Source organism: Giraffa tippelskirchi, chromosome 7 (assembly GCF_054371585.1).
Source record: "Giraffa tippelskirchi isolate mGirTip1 chromosome 7, T2T-mGirTip1v1.2.pri, whole genome shotgun sequence".
NCBI classification, from domain to species: domain Eukaryota; kingdom Metazoa; phylum Chordata; class Mammalia; order Artiodactyla; family Giraffidae; genus Giraffa; species Giraffa tippelskirchi.
In genome coordinates this window covers 47,692,042-47,708,824 of record NC_137281.1, presented here as the reverse complement: position 1 = coordinate 47,708,824, position 16,783 = coordinate 47,692,042, and the positions used below count along the sequence as shown (strand labels likewise).

The window sequence follows — 16,783 nt, the reverse complement described above, 5'->3', positions numbered from 1 at the left end:
TTACAATTCAAAATCAAATTAGCAGAATATTAAATATTTACAAAACTATATCTTTTAAAAATATTTATAAAGTTACATGCAATTTTGTAGAATTGACATAAAAGAATGGCTCAAAAATGGGAGAATTTTCCTTCATTCCTAAAAAGAAATATGTCCAATAGAAACTGTGAAGATTCTTGAGTACACGAGGTCTTCAGTTTCAGTACCAAAGCCTGTCTTTGTGCATCTAAGAACTTTACGCATGAGGGGCTCCTCACAGCACCGGGGTGGACTGGCCGGCGCTCCCCTCCCTCCAATAACAGTGTAGTAACATTGACCTTTGGCCTCAACCAGCACAGTACGTAGTTTGCGAGGGTTGATTAAAGATACTCACTTTGATTCAGAACCTTGGGACTTTTCAGTAATTGAGCCTCTTCAGAACCCATGGATGTAAATGTCACCTGCCTCATTCTTTGGGAGTCATCTGCACTTTGGAAAGGACGGCCACCTCGCTCAGGGTCCACAGGCCCATCCACTGGACGGGTGGTCGAGCTGAGCAGGGTCACGGTTTCCCTTACAACCTTTAAGACTCTTGGACACGTAACGCCATCAGTTATCAGTGTGTAAAACTAGCAAGGCGTCTAGTAAGCCACCACAGAAGCAGGAAGAGTGACAATGACAGGGAGCGAGGAGGGTGCGACCCAGTTCCCGCTCAGAAAGTGCTCAGCAGCAACACTGGGGTGAGTGGGAGATGCAAGCCTCGGTCAGCCTGTGCTCAGACGGGAACGTGCTACAGCCATTAACGTTAGGCAAAGTTACTACCCGCTCTGCACCTCCATACGGTGTGCAGGATAAACTAGCTATGTGGGACTTCTTGCAATAAAGGACCTAGAATTCTAAATTGGTAAATTAAAATACTGAACCTACTGACTACTGTATTAACAAGCTGAACTCGTGTAATTTTTTGGAGATTATAAATGATGCTGGTTTTTTAAAACATCCAATCACATACCTGCTTTCAAGAAAATAGTTTTGTCTTTATTATTCTAAGTGCTAGCTCCCATTTTCTCAGTGCTCTATAGCAATTAGAAGTTTTTAACATTTATACACTTTCCAATTTTCAATATCATAAAATAAAAATTAGAAAATAAGGTAGAAAATTGAGTGTTCTGCTTTAAAAAACAAACAAACAAACAAAAGATTAGTGTTTTATCCCAACATTGTATCTACTTCAATCTGTACATTCCACTTTCCCCATTCTTGGGGATAGAAACTTTAAAATATGACAGACTACACAGAGCAAAGTGGCTGTGCCACACCTACCTGGGGCCACAGCATTTGGAAACTGAGCCCACAACTTCAGTGACTAGTTGAAAGGGTCAGTCTGATCTGTGTTTCTAGCTGATAAGGACATCCTCTGAGGAAATGCCAAATGCTATTTAGGCTCACTGACTGTGGTTGCTTCTGGAGAGAAATTTCATCAGAGAGAATACTGCTAGCAAATATTCCCAAGTTCAAGTATGGGACTCACTCAAGAGGCGGTCTCACGGTTCAGCAGCTGAATGCTTTGTGCCTGTGTGTCCCGTGTTTTTGTTTTACCATTAGCAACTCTGAGTGGCCACACACGCATTTTCAAAGATAGCTAGAAGTTTCTCTGAGACTTCTGATGACTGGAACACAGTCACACAATGTCTGAACCTATTTCTCTCAATTTGAATGTCATACTTCAAATTGAAGTTTGTTCTGATTTTTTGTTGTATTTAACGCTAACCTCTAATATTTATCAAAACAGTTATAAGGGTAACAACAGACACTTTCATTCCCCAATACTGACAACTAAAACAAAAAAAAAAAACTTAAATGATTTTTCTCTTTTGTTATGAGACAGTTTTCAACAATTTCACTGTGTTGAAATAGGGTTTATTTAAAATAGTTCTTTGTTTAAAAAAAAACCAAAAAATTTTAAAAGTTTGGCTTTCAGCACATATCCAGGCCACTGTAACGGCCTTCAGAAATATTAAAATCGTAAACATCAATGAACACTCCAAGTCTTCCTTAAACATAATATGACAAGTTCCAGTCTAGTACTCTTTAAGGCAAAGTTGTGTCAGTTCTCACAATTTTGACATTTTGTAGTGTTAATAATTTAAGAGATCAATGTAACATTCCCCCAAAAAGCTGTTGTAAGCATCATCATTACTTCAAAACTGTAGGTAATACTGTGTGCCAAGAAGAGAGAGAATACAGAGGTCTGTCAATTCTGCATTGCATAGAAATAAAACTCTACTAAAATAAAACTCTAAAAAACTCTACTAAAAGCCTTTCATTAAAAAAAGTAACAACTTTCTGCTTTAGTTTCCAAGAAGCCAGGAAACTGATCTCAAAAATTTGAAGCCTTACAACACAATGCCTCAAATTCTAGGGTACTCTTTTGATTTACACCAATTTTGCATGAGGCTGATTGTCCCATTTTCAGAATGGTCTGAGTATTATTATTTTCTTCTTTTTTAAATATTCAACTGGAAAATCCCTGGGCAAGGCCTTACCAATCAGTATTTTAACATTGAAGGCTGTAGCATTTAAAACAGTATTCTTGAAGCACAAAATTCCCTTTAGCCATGAAGCTTTAAGTCCCTAACTTTCACAACAAAAGCTCTCATTGCAGTGGGGTAAAACTGAGAGCTGCGTGGTGGACTTTATTTCCCACCTTGATAAAACTAGACTTCTGCAGATCTTGTAGCTCTGTCCTGTCGGTGTAGTCTCTTTCAGAGTCTTAACCACTTTCTATCGTAGTTTTCCAGTAATTTTTTAATGGAATTAACTACTGATACAGAGCCTAATACAAAAGAAGTTGACAGGAGAAAATTTCAGTCGTTTGCTCAGAGATTGTAGGACTGTATTATTGTTGAAAGGTCTGTCTCAAGTGTGAATCCGTTAGCAGTGAGCCTTGGGGTCCTTGGGAAGTCCATGGGAGATAAAATAACTTGCAAACTTGGCTAAGGATATGCAGCCTCCCGTCAGTGCCGCTCACGAGGCCATGCTGCTATCGCGTCTGCCAGGGTTCCTTCACGGGGAAGACGACAGGACTCAAAGCTCTGAAGGGCTGGGAAGGAAGGTGTCCTCAAAGCTTTGACAGCTAGGGATTCTCTGGGACTTGGACCCTTTTAGAAATTAAGTTGTTGCAAGTAACTATTTCTGTTTAATAATGTAGTTTAAATGTATTTGCAGGAAAAAAAAAAAAAACCTGAAACTGCTACAAGTGCTTTTAAGGAGGGAAGGAATACTAAAATCTCTGTTGTGTACTAAGTCATGTAGCCTGCTGGTGCCGACTCTAAAGACGGATTCTCTGAGTGTCTTGCACTGACTGGTCTCAGGGAGTCTGTCTCCCAGAACTGCAGAGATTTGACATCAGTTTACATTCTTCTGTAGTGCAATCCTTAAAAAGCCCAGAGATTAGTGCCTAACCACTGTAAGAACGAAACAGAACAAACAGAACAAAACAAAGGCGACATTTTCCCTCACCAGGGGTGTCAAGAGTCCGACTGGTAGCACTCCACCTGGAGAACTCCGACCTTCGGTTCTCGGTTCCAACCTCACGTAGCTGCCCTGGAATTACGTGTGAGCCTAGAAGGACCAAATACGGCAATGCTCTTCAGGAGACGGCAGGTCTCTGCATTGCGACCAAGGGTGGAGGTGGCCAGTTTTCACCCACAGTGGAGATACCCACTAGGCCAGTCCTGACATCAAGCTCCCGTCTAGGATTTTGGCAATAAAACTGAGTTTGATGCATTCCTACGCTAGGTTTTCTATCCAGTCTAGTAAAGTAAAGCACCTTTGGATTAAAAATATTAAGCTCAACAGCAACTAGACTTCTCAGTTTTGTATTTAATTTTCCTTAGGTCTCCATGGCTTAATAGTGTTCTGTTGCCAGAGAAAAATATCAATCTGTGGAGTCCAGACTTTCTGCTGGAGGGGCATATTTCAACCTAAAAGTACCTAGAGAAGGGGGAAAAAAAAAAAAGAGATCAAATTTGAATCACCATAGAATTACTGCCATGATCTGTCCAAAGTTATTTCCGGAGTCACTGGTCAAGATTTGGGTGCTGGAAATCTAAACCACCTCTTCTAACCATGCCCAATTCCCCTGCTGCACCCCCAAACTCTTCTGTAAAGTTTATCAAATCAGATAAAGGGTGCAGAGACTGCCGAGTTCCCAGTCCTTTCCCTCAAACTTTGGGAGCTCAGACAGCAAGAATCGGCCTCTTGCCTGGGGCAGGGCCAGGGAGGCCCGACCCCACAGAGGGTGCTGGGCTCACTGCCTCAGGAGACACAGCACCATCTCTGTCAACAGGGGTGGCCAGAGCCCACAGGCACCCCACCTGCCACCAGACCCGACTCCAGGCTGTCTGTGCAGCTCCCCTCAAAAGTCTCCAGAAAGCAAGTGGCTGACTGTCCAGCTTTCCCCATGCCCAGAAAAACAGCAAGAACAAACCTGGTGTGGTAACGACAGCAGACAGACACCTGACTAAAGGAGACAAAAAAATAGCGAGTGCAAGTAGGAAAGGGGGGAGGAAGAAGATACAGCACAGGGAGCAAGGACACCACGGAGCCACACGGCGGCCACGGCCACACCACTCGGGACCTGGGACACAAGCGGGGACAGAGTCCCATCGGCAGCGCCTGCGCTCACACGCCACACCCTCGGTTCTCAGTTAACACTGGGGGTGGCTCTGAATCACCCACGCTTGCTCCCCAGTCACGTGGCACAAAAGAACAGACCGCGGAGCCGTCGGGCCACGGCCAGCGAGCCACACTGGAGTGAGGAGCAGGCAGAAATCATAAAGACAGTCTCAGAACCAAAGCTGCCCTCAGGGGGCTGCACAGCCCATCAAGAGTTTGGTGCCTTTTCAGAGAGCACTTGAAAATAACTTCTTGCTTGCTTTAGAAAAAAGGAAGTTGATTATTATTTTCATAAAAAGGACACTCCTGTCTGGATCTCTCCACCTCGAGAGCCTTTACCTTGCCGATTGAAGTCCATGGACGGCTGCTTGCAGTCCTGAGCGCGGTGACCGGTGGCCCCACAGTTGTAACACGAGAGGTTCCCGCTCTTTTTGTGACTGGAACCATTGCTACTGCCCACCAAGCCCTGGGCCTGGTAGACGCCCGCCGCCCCCATGAAGTTCTGCACGGGCGGGACAGTGAAGGCGGACTGGCCGCCCAGCACGGGCTCGGGGCCCACGCCACCACCGTAGGGCGAGTGCACAACTGGGAAGGCGCCGCCGCCGTACTGCTGGGCACCCACGTAGCCGCTGCCACACACGGGGCTGAAGGGCAAGAACGGGAAGGGGAAGACCGAGGGCCCCGAGAATGGGTGCTGGAAGTAGCTGGCATAGCTGACAGTCAGGCCGCTCGAGCCGCAGCTCCCACTGCAGCCGCACGATGTGCACACAACACAGCCAGGCGGCGGGCCAGGCGCCGGCTGCTGGGGCACCGGCTGCTGCTGATGGTGGTGGTGGTGGTGGTGGTTCTGGGCCGAGGCGGGGAGGTTCCCGGGGGAACTGCCACCGCCGCCGCCGCCACTGCTGCTGTAGAAGCTGCTTTCGGGGACCGAGGAGAGCGCGGGGCTGGAGCTGGGGGCCGGGCAGCTGGGCACGGTGGCCATATTTGCGAAGGACGGGGAAGGGTGGCTACTGGAGGCGGCAGTGTTGCTGTTCGCACAGAAGCTGCCCTGCAGGGGGCCCACGGGCACACTGCTCATCGCAGAGAAGGCAGCTTTGGTGTTGGCTGTGTACAGAGCAGTCCGGGGGTTTATTATTGCAGGGGGCACACTTATTTGCACGTTGTTAGAACAGGAGGTTTGCCCAGAGATGGCGGAATCCGCAGGGACAGATGAAGACACCAGGAGTTTGATGGGTGGCCGAGCCACATGGAAGACAGTGCTGGACGTCCCCGCGGCAGCAGTGCTGGTTTCCACCACCAGGGCCGGCTGCTGCGCCGGCTTCATCACCCTGTCCAGCGCAGACGCGTGGACAACTTTGGTGCGGGGACCAAACGAGACAGTGGGCGACACGGAGCTGCTCTCGGCGAGTCCAGAGAGGACCTGCATGGGCTGATGGGGGGTGGATGAGGGGAGCACGTCCATCATGGTATTGCCAAAGCTCTTGTCCACTTTGATGCTGCTTCTTGGTCCAGAGACTTTACTGCGCTCCTCGAGGGACAGTAGTGAGTGCATAGAGGACGAGAGGAGCTTCATGTCCGTGCCCCCTCTTTCCGCCTTGTGCACGGAGTTCAGCATCCGGATGGGTGCGATGTGCGAGGCCGCCGTCATCATCTGTGGGGGCAGCGAGTGGTGGCCCGACGGGGTGGAGCCCGCCTCGTTCTGCACGGGGAGGACCTGTGCCGTGGGCCGGGCGGAACTTGAAGTGAAGTGGTTCAGCAGCATCACGGGCTTCTCCTTGTCAGGGCCCTCCAAGTGGATCTCCACACCTAGAGGTGGAAACAGCATCAGCACAGCCTGCCTGGGTCAGGTGGGGGCAGTGCCTCGCGAGGCACGCAGGAAGGAAGGGCATCCTTACGTCTGTCGTTCTCTTCCGCGCTGTCTGAGCTCTCTTCCCGGGCCTGCACGCCCATCGGGCTGGGTGAGGAGCTGGAGCACTCAGAGGAGCTACCTTCCCGGGCTGTCTGGTGAGGGGGCTGCTCCACCTCCACCCGCAATGCTACAGAGAAGGGACAGGGGACAGTCCAAAGGTAGCACTGAGGTCTTCGAGCCACAGGACACCACGCTGGCTGTACCCTCCTCTCCCACCCGCAGGCATGCCTATCGCGCTTGTCTTCATATCAGCCCCAAGCAGGCAGGTCCTACCCTGTCCCTATGCACACAGGGTTGAGGCTCCCACGCTCGGCAGATGCACAAGTGGCCGTGGCCTCGGCTCCCCAAGCAGGAAAAGGACCCCCCAACCACCAGGTGCTACAAAAGCAGCCCTCCACCAACACAGAGACCTCTGTGTTCGGAGGCCCAGGAACACAAGACCTTTTCGGTCAAACAAGTACCGAAAAGATGCACTGACATTTTTTTCTTCCTGGTTCCTGTCACTCTTGATGTTTCTAGTGCATAAGGAAACAGCAGAAGGGCTGTTAACCGTGGTCCTGCACCTCCCCCTGAGGAGAGGAAGGCGGGGGGGCGGGGAAGGGGAGAAGGCTGGTGGTCTGGCATCAAGGACTTCAGAGTGGACCTGCAGGGCAGCAGCCTAGGGCCACCTCTCTGCACCCACGTGGAGGGGAGAGACTGGCATCTATTTTCACACTTCCTGTTCTCTCCCTCTCACCAGAGCAGTTTCTGCATCTAAACCTTTTTCCCAAACAACTTCAGGCGAGTCACCTGTCTCTAAGGTCCCTTCTATTTGTCTACTGCAGAAACTACAAGAGCTAAAATGATGAAAAGTAACTCCTAAGTACTAGGAGATGGAAATGGAAAAGTGGTGTGACCTGAGGTCTGATCCTCCCCAGAAGCGTCCCGGGTCCAGACATACCCGGCCCCACCCACCTGCAGCATGGCTGCCTCGCACCGTCTGCACAGGCCCCACGTGGCTGGTGGGGGGCACGCGGGCCACTCCGCTGCTGCTGACCGGGGGAGGGGCCGAGGGGTTCAGGCACCGTTTCTCTGACTTCTCCCTGTGCGACAGGAAAGCACACCAACAACCGAGTGTTCAGTTCTGCGGAACAAACTCTCTATGCTTCACAGGTGCCACTTAAGTACACATATTCCACAGAAGGGTGATTTCCGTCAAAATAATCCCCAGGGTAGAAGATAACTGACTTTCAGATTCACTCTACAGCAAACCTTCCTAGCAAACCAAAGCCACATTTGTAGAGTTTTAAGAGTATTAATTAAGGTTTGATAAGCCACCAGCAGTAACAAGTCCTAGTATCTGTTCTTCATGTTAGAAACTAAAATGAACACATTTCATAAACAATCTCACACTCACTTCTCCAGCTCCAGTTGAGTCTTGAGTTTTTTCTTTGCTCCCATGGTGAGGGATTCAAATTTATTTAGATCTTCTTCCGTAAGGCTCAGAAACTTCCACAGAAGAAACAAATTACAAAGTTACTGACAATTAATTAGGATTCTGAAAACAAAGAACTTGGAGTTTAACTTAATAAACATATTCAACCTCTCAGATACGTAAACCCATAAAACTTAACCAGATAATAAAAGACAGGGAAATGCTACAACATTTACTTGCTAAGTGACTTGGTGTCCAAAGTCCAAACTACAAGACACCCACTTTGCATCTGAGGCTCACAGGCTGTGTCTCCTGAGCCTTCAGCACAGGTGTCTGAACCACAGCTGGGTGACGGTGGGGCCCCTGGAAGGCACCTGCTGCGCGGGCAGGTGACTGGGACAGTGTCCTGCACTCTCAACTGCTACTGGAATGCAGTTCACGGAAGTGTCTCCCGCTCCAGGGACCCGACTCTCACAGACAGGAGCATCGTCCTCTTTAGCGGCTCTTGTTTCTTGGAATCACAGGACACCAGCAACTTTGTTGGGTAGCAGGTGATCCAGAAAAGCCGGTGCCATCCGAACTGAATGGAAAGCTAACCCACTGCCCTTACACTAAGAAAAAGATCCTACTTGGTTCTCGTGACGGTCCATAATATGATCTGTGATTTTAGCCTTTTGAACTACATACATCACACTATAACTTTTTAAACTGATCATGAACAAGGATAGTAAAATCTGTTGTTTTTAAGACTTATGAATCCTAAACTGAGAGTACTGAAAATATACTTAAAATGTGTTTTTTATTAGCAGTAAAAGCTTGATTTGTAGTTCTTCAGTTGCAGATTTTTGGAGGAAGGAAACGTTTACAGAGATCAAAGCTACCACAGCACTTTATCCAGCAGGGGGCGCTCAGAGTTCAAACATCCCGTACAGGTCTAATTTATCAGAAACATTGAAACTTTAACGAAATTTCAGAATTTAACAATGGAGGAAAAAAAATGCTTCTTGTCAAAATTCTATTGTAAAAATAGTTTCTATGTAGGACTGCTTGAAAGATATAAAATTCATCTATTCCTTTAGCTATATGCCCTTAATGAAGCCAGGTCATCAGCCAACGTTTACCTGGATCAAAGTATGTGGGGTCCTTTAAAAAGGCCTGCATTGAGGGGCGTCTAAGAAAGGGGATGTGAGCACCAGAATCCACTACTTCTACCCCCCGCAGGGCGGCTGAAGGCACAGTACCCTTCATATCACTACAGCATGTATCTACTTGGGAAGACCCCAAACTACCTTTAAAAAGCTGTTTGTTCACAAGCAATTTATGTTCCAGTTTTTGTTTCCAGCTGCAGGGAGCTTCAAGTTCAAATCCACAGCCCCCTCCAGCGAGCTCATGGGGCCTGGGGGGCACGCATCTGCCAGTGTTAAAGACCAGGTGGCATGACCTCCACAACACACACACTGCCGAAACCCAGCTCGGTTCCTCTGGGAACGAGGTCCAAAGAAAAAAAGATTACCCGAGACAACAAGCGCATTCTATCTGCCTGCCAGTAACCAACATACCTTCTCCATCGTGAGCTGTTTAAAGACAGGGTAATACTTGTGCAAACGCAGTTTCCGAAGCCAGTCTAAAATCCCGTTTTGCTCCTGGGTCTGCGGGGCCTGCAGGCTGGACGGCATCAGGATGGCGGGCGAGCTGTCCATCGGGGTCCGGTAGGCCAGAGCCGAGCCTGCACCCCCCGAGTGTGAGCAGTGGGGCAAGGCGGCCGCGCTGGCCGAGTGCTGCACGTGGTGCTGGGCGCTGCCCTGAGAGGACGGGATGCCGGCCACTCCGCACACAGGCCTGCGAGGACAGCAGACAGGTGGTTTTCAAAACCCCACAGGCCTCCACTCAAGACCAGCTCCTGAGTCCGGACTGCATCTGCGGCTGATTCCACCACTAGTGTTCAAGTTGCTGCCTCTGCCACCACATCACCGCCCTGGGTAACCATCTGTGGACATGGACATGTGCATGCACCTGTCTAGATGTGGTGCCTGAGCACGTGTGTACACGTGTGTGTGTCACTGCCAGACTTCTGGTTGAGCTGCCTAGTTTCTTTCCACTGCTTCTATCACAGGATGATACTGACAATCACATACTAAAATCGACTCTAAACATTAAAAATAGTAAATTCTAGAAAGCTGGAAGGAGCAAAAGCATCTCTCTGTCCCAGCCCCTTCCACACTAAACTGCAGACCCACAGATTTATCATGTGCTCACACACTCCAGGTAGGAGGTGAACAAGAAAGGTGGGACACCAAAGACCTCCTTGCCTGACTAGCGTCCGTAGGACCAAGTGTGCGTGTGTGCGCGCATGTGTGTATGTGCACGCGCATGCATGTGTGTGTGCGCACGCACCTACCACATGTGAGGTCAGCCCATTTTAATGTAGGCTGTCAGTCCACAAAGGTGACAGTCCGCTTATCACCTGGGCACCACCACAAGCACTGCCAGGCCCCAGCTGGCAGAGAACCCCAGAGCAGCAACGCTGGCCCTTCATGGGCTTAATCACTCCCTGAGAGCTGGTAAAAGTGAAGATTCTCAGAAATTCTGGTTTCCTAGAATGTGCAGGGCCCAGAAACTGGCATTTGCAATAAAGGTCTTTGGGAATTCTAATTCCAGTGGTTCAGAGAACCCCTTTTATCCTATTTTTTGAGAAATCAAAAAGTGGATTATCTCTATCCAATTCTTATCCAAAATTACTAGTCAAGACTAAGATCAAGAATGACTTAACTCCAGAAACAACTACTGACACACAGAAGAAGCCCTGCAGCGAGGCTGACCGGAAACGTGCTGGGCGCACGGTTAAGTCTCACCTTCCAGACACGCCCATCATGGTGCCGACTTTAGAAAGCGAAGGGTTGCCAGGACCTGCAAGTTAAAATGAAAAGAATTCATTCAAAGACCACAAAAATATTTCTACTTTTACTGAATTACATTTTACAAACTCACTTGGACTTTGAAGCTGTTGGGTGGGAGAAGAAGTGCTGAAAAATTTCTTAACATGGTCATTTTTTAATACATGAGAAGGTAACGAAGCCAAATACCTAAAAAAGAAACAGAGTGGCTTTATCAGCATTAAAATGTATTATTACCAAAAAGTAACTGGGAGAGAAATTTTAATTTTCAATTAAGAGACATTTGTATCAGAGAAAAACTAAACAGAAGCGCTTTAACCTCTAATCTTCCTGCTTTATTCAGTTTAGTTCTTGGCAGGATTCGTGTGTTTCCTGGAGCCCCTTCCCTCATTTACACTGTACTACACTATATGAACAGAGTCTCTCAGGGCCCACAACATGGGGCCTGTGGTTTCAGCTGCCGGGGGGCATTCGGACGCCGGGCCCAGTCCCCGGGCCCTGGCAGCAGGGCTCCCTCCACAAACGTGTACAGGACAGCGTGCAGGACACCCTCAGGGTCCAGAGACACTGGGCCCAGGAGACGTTTTATTAGGTCTTCATTTCATCCTTTCTACTACAGAACAGAAACAATAACCAGATTTTATTTCGTAAGACTGTCAAAATTACAGTTCATGGTGGCCTATACTTCGGAATTCCTTCACTTGTATATCCTCAAAAGCATGCCTAGGTTGTTAAGATCCTTCAAATTCTCTGTAACTGAAAAGGAGACCTGAGCCATCCAGACCATGTGTCACCTGAGCAGCCCCTCTGTGACCAGGCGGCCCAGCCCACACCACAGAGAGCCATCGGTCCACCAGTCACACGGTGCTGCTGCAGGGGGCTGCTCTCCATGGCCTTGGGGGGGGGTGGAGCGGGGAGGAGCATTACCTCAGGTCCGCTTCCAGATCCATGTGGTTTCGCTCTACGTAAAAGGAATCTGGGCCAGCTAAGCAAGGAATGAATTTCTCCAAATTTTCTTCAGGATACAGCTGAGACAACTGAAAGAGACGAAAAGGCACAAGAAGTATGGCACAATCCACTTTACAGAACCAGGACTCCTCGGTGTGAGAAACAGCTGGGCAGGTACAAGGAGGTGGCGTCTGCTGGTGTGAGTCTGGGCTTCTGCATCCACTGGGACGCAGGAAGCCACAGCCCACCACAACACAGGGAGCTGGGCGGCAAAGCCACCACATTGACCCAACTCCAAAAGGAACCTGCCCTCCGAGGAGACAGGGCACATGAGCCGTCCAGCCACAGCAGAACACGAGGAAGAGGCAGCTGCCATATGAGCGGGCAGAGGAGATGGGCAGGGATGAACACGCCCCACAGGCTGAATGTGGGTCAGACAGCAGTTGGCCAGGAGCCCAGGCACGGGGCAGGGAGACTGTGCCCTCACTTCCGAGCTCTCTTCCGTGGGTGGCAGGCTGCAGGGAGCCTCTGCAGGTGGCACAGGGTGCAACGGCTGCCCCGGGGGCCGGGCAGGAAACCCCATACCTCCCCCTGGAGCCTGCTCTCCATCCAAAGCAGAAAGCCCACAGGCCACTGGGGGAGGGACGAGATGGCACCTGCTCCCAGAGCTCAAGCACAACCCTCAAGTTTCTGGGGATGAGGCAGAATACCTTCCTGCCTCTGGGAGAAGAGGAAGAAAAGGAAGTCCTCCTGACACTGGTCACTTCTCAGAGAAGGTAAAAACAAAACCCCTCCAGCCCCAAGAAAGGGCAGGAAGGCCTCCTGAGTGGAGGGGCCTGCACAAGCAGAGTGGACCAGGTCAGCTGCTAGGGAGGGACGGGCAGCAATGTGGAGAAAGGGCCCCAACCCTGTGCCCCGATCCCCACCACCAATCTATCACCAGCAACAAGTAACAGCACCCTCCCTGGGACTGGAATCAATGGGGGAGGCAGACCCCCTCTGTCCCATAGGTGAGGCAAGACCACGCCACACTCCTCTCGAGGCTCCAGGGACCAGCAGGTCTCGCTGGAGGAACCCAAACCCAGCTCTGCTCCTGACAAGACCAACCTGAAGTCCCACTAATGGTCTGACAGATTCCATTTCCAGGCTAGTTTCTAGACACGATGTCTAACATTCAATCAAAAATTATAAGATAAAAAAGAGGTGGGAGTCTATTGTCAAGATAATCATAAGAACCAGACTCAGAAATAACCCAGATGTCAGAGCTATCAGACGACTTGAAAATGAACAAAAACCCCTAAAATCATGGTACCAGAGATGAAGAATTCAGCTCATCTGCAACCTGGACAGAGCTGAGGAGAAACATACCTCAACCTGAAGACAGGGTCAAGTACACGTAACTCAAGGCCCAGGAGAAGAGAGAGTGGAGCAGAAGAAATACTGAAGGAGGCGATGGACAAGACAGTGAGGCAGAAGCCCAGGAAGGGCAGAGGACCCGAAGCCAGGGGAGTGTCGGCTGCTGCAAATACCCAGACAAGAGCGGCAAGGTCTGCCAGCATGAGCGGAGTCCAGAGAAGAGCTCTTCCACAAAATGAGTGGGGAGGCCGGAGGAGAGGGAACTCAGCAGTCTACATGGTGCAGAGGAATGGGAGAGCCCGGGGCAGGACCACATCCCTAGAAAGAAGGCCTGTGGTGCTCTTCAGGGCAGGGCAGGCCAAAACGAGAGGCGTGATCGAGCAACTTCTGTCCAAGCTTTTCAACTCTATTTTCTCCCATGGGATGTTTTCCCTCATCTTATAATCAAACTGCCAGCTGCACTTTGGAGACACCGCAGCTGTGCTGGCTCCACTCGGCGAAGGTGACCACTTCAGATGCTCGACTGTGGCTAAGACAGAGGTTCATCGCCTGGCACAGGCCAGGCCAGGCGACTTTAAACATGCAGGTGTGTGTGGACGCACATGTGTGTATGGGGGTAAAGAGGTATTTACTAGTGCAGCTTGTTGTTGAAACGGTATTTGTTGAATCCATTTAAAAACAAGCAGGATGTACATCATTCGCCTTTCAATTTTTTTAAATATTTGAAAAAATAAAAACAAACAGGAAGATTCAATATGTAAACACATAAAGGTGGAAGCAGGTGAAGTCTCTGCCCACTGCCGCCCGTGTGAGCCCCTCCCTCAGCTGTGGCTGGAGAGCAACAAACCTCCACCAGCCAAACAGCCCTCGGCACCCGCGGACTCACATCTTTCTGCCCCGACTAGTTCTCAACAACGGGAAGGAGTGTGGACCACACGCCCCACCAGAGCGGGAATGCCCGCCCTGCACTCACTGCCCTGGCTCAAGGCAGCATCCATGGACGTCAGGCTGCCTTCTGACCGTGGGGAATGGGACCCTGTAATTTTGATAAGAGCCCTTAAATCACCTTACCTTTGAAATAAATTCAGTCACTTCAGAGGAAGATTTGGTTACTGATGTGATTGAAGAATCAGACCACAAGACCTTAAAAACAAATAAACAAACAAACCTTAAAAACAGACACCACATACTCAATGCACAGCACATTCTTCCAGGGGTTCACAGCCAGTACATGGCCGTAGTAGGGTGAGACTTTTATATATATAAAAACCTTGTCCATTTATATACACCTTCATGTGTTAGAGAAAAGACGTTCACGTAACTCTAGTCCATTAAAGCTTAACTTCCTGTTTTGTGCAATTATTCAAACATCACTAAGTCACTCATGCATGGAGTCTAAGGTTGCCCCTTAAAGCGTCATAAAGTCCCTGGCGACCCCGACTGCTTGTGTGCACAGCCCCTCAACGTGGGAACCCCCGCTCAGGTCAGTCTACATGGAGTCAAGACGCTATGCGAGGTGAGCCTGTCCAACAGTGCGTGCTCACGTTCAGGGCTGTGGCTGTGCTGGCGGCCCTCAGGAGTCTGACACAAGTCAAGGCAGTCAGGACCAGGAGAGCAGGGAACAGCTTCCACTGCAGGGGGCAGGGGAAGAACTCAGCAGAGAACATCAGAAAGGCCTTTCCGGAAGTTCTACAAAGCCCGGTGTGTGTGCTTTTCCTCCCTGTACCTGTGACAGCAGGCAGTTTTAGTTCACAACCACAAATGTCCATCTTCCCAAATGGACTGTGAGCTCTCTGGGGCAGGGGGCTGGCTTCCCAGCACTGTCTGCGGTATTTTCCACCTACGTCAGCACAGACGCCTGTCAGAGGCTCTCCTACACTGAGAAAGACATGAGCTGAACTCAGAAGAAGTGAGACAGGACAGAGGGAAGAGGGTGGGATGGGAGGGAAGCAGGGCCCAGAACAAAAAGGGTTAAGCCATGAAACCATGACGTTCACCCTAAAGTCCAGAAGCATTGGAGGATTTTAAGTCAGGAAATAAAATGACTGAGAGTCTTCTGTTACCCAAAGGGAAGCATTACATGCACACTGATGTAGAGAAGCCAGAGCTTGGAGATAATCAAGCAACTCTCAAGCGCCCACCACCCGCCAGCCTCTTGCGTGTCTGCTGACCGTCTCCCAGGCCTGAACTCAGGCTGGCATCTCTCCTCCCTGTTGAAATTCACACAAGTCCCTTTCTACTCTGGAGCTGTCATAGCACAGAACAATTACTAAGGTGTAATTTTTCAAGCCCCAACAAAATACAAATCAATCAAGGCAAGGAACCTTTCTCTTTTATCTCTGAATTATCGACGCCTCCTAGAATTCATCACAGCAAGTGCTAGCATTTTTTAATGAATGTGCTGTGCACCATCCAAAATCTACCTATACTAAAATGAAAATACCTACACCATTTTTTTCTGTTTGAAATAATTAAATCTTTTAACAACACTAGAAACAAGATTGGGGGTAGTGAGCTGCTACCCACGTAAAACACCAGTAACAGCCACGATTAAAGGTGAGAACTTTCTAGCTTTAGATGTATGACCCAAAGCACTGTTGACACTGTAGTTTTCAAGGTAAAATATGCTGCACATCATGCGGCACGAACACACCCTAACTCAACTTAAAGCACCAAGTCCATCACCCAAATGGTGAGTACAGCACCAACATACCATTTTACATTGAAACAGACAATCTGCTTCCCTGACAATTTTACATTTAAAGAAGCACAACTATTCTAGGTTGCCTGCTCCTGATATATTCTTCTTTGACTTCCAAAAGGAGTTGATGTTTCCACTCAGGGTAGATAGAAAGCAAGGATTGGAAACCAGCTGACTTCAGCAACACACCTCTGCGGGAATCGCAGGCTGACCTGACCCAGCCCTGGGCCAGAAGAGAGGCCAGCCAGCCCCCAGAGGGGCGTGGACCAGGAGGGCAGCGTGGCATCTTGCCACAAGCTAGAGACACGTGATCTAGTGAGTCCAGGAGAGCATCAGTCATAAGCTAACCCACGGTTCCTGTACCAGCAAGAAAAAACACTGCCAATCAAATGCTGGCACAGTTGTTTCCTATCACCTGTACTAACTCAAAGAGCCACTGAGACCTACAGAGAGGGATTTCAATGTATCTGAAACATACACAAAAAAGCATGGTATGCACAGAACAGGTAAGTATTTCTTTACACTCAGAGTCTGACTCCTCTGATGCACTATCTTGCTCTCAGCACCCTCTGGTGCAGGGGCAGCAGCTCAGGAAGAGGCCCTGCTACTCAGGTCACAGCCCTCATGTGGGCAGCCCTCATGTGCCCAGCACCACTAGACCTGCCATCAGGCCTCTGAGGAGCTCTGAAGCCAAACACAAGGACAGACAGAACAGTCACAAAGGACAAGGCAGCCTGGAAGCAGCATGGACACATGCTTTTAGAACTGTTTTTTAATGCTAAAACTATCAACAATGTTTGCTGTGAACAACAAGGAGAAAGTATCGCCAAGAACAGGATGCTATGAAAAAAGAACTGTCAGGGAACAAGGGTTCTTCGAAGTTTAAAACAGGACACCAGAGA

At 49.1% G+C, this 16,783-nt stretch overlaps 1 protein-coding gene across 3 annotated transcripts in view; it reads right to left on the bottom strand.

The window, feature by feature from the left end:
• Window positions 1-2,474: 2,474 nt before the first annotated feature.
• The window catches only part of ZCCHC14 (zinc finger CCHC-type containing 14), a 46,751-nt gene continuing 32,442 nt past the window's right edge, over window positions 2,475-16,783 (bottom strand). Inside the window, exons 4-14 of one of the 3 annotated variants that reach the window (XM_081513354.1) lie at window positions 14,252-14,323; window positions 11,804-11,913; window positions 10,971-11,065; window positions 10,835-10,889; window positions 9,542-9,821; window positions 7,965-8,056; window positions 7,523-7,650; window positions 6,555-6,695; window positions 4,999-6,465; window positions 3,502-3,603; window positions 2,475-3,140 (exon numbers count right to left, since the gene is read on the bottom strand). In XM_081513354.1, the coding sequence (XP_081369480.1) occupies window positions 3,067-3,140; window positions 3,502-3,603; window positions 4,999-6,465; window positions 6,555-6,695; window positions 7,523-7,650; window positions 7,965-8,056; window positions 9,542-9,821; window positions 10,835-10,889; window positions 10,971-11,065; window positions 11,804-11,913; window positions 14,252-14,323 (2,616 nt within the window). In that variant the 3' untranslated portion in view covers window positions 2,475-3,066. Of the gene's footprint in view, window positions 3,141-3,501; window positions 3,604-3,844; window positions 3,976-4,998; window positions 6,466-6,554; window positions 6,696-7,522; window positions 7,651-7,964; window positions 8,057-9,541; window positions 9,822-10,834; window positions 10,890-10,970; window positions 11,066-11,803; window positions 11,914-14,251; window positions 14,324-16,783 lie in introns of those variants that run through there. The other 2 variants (XM_081513355.1, XM_081513356.1) reach the window with 2 other exon arrangements.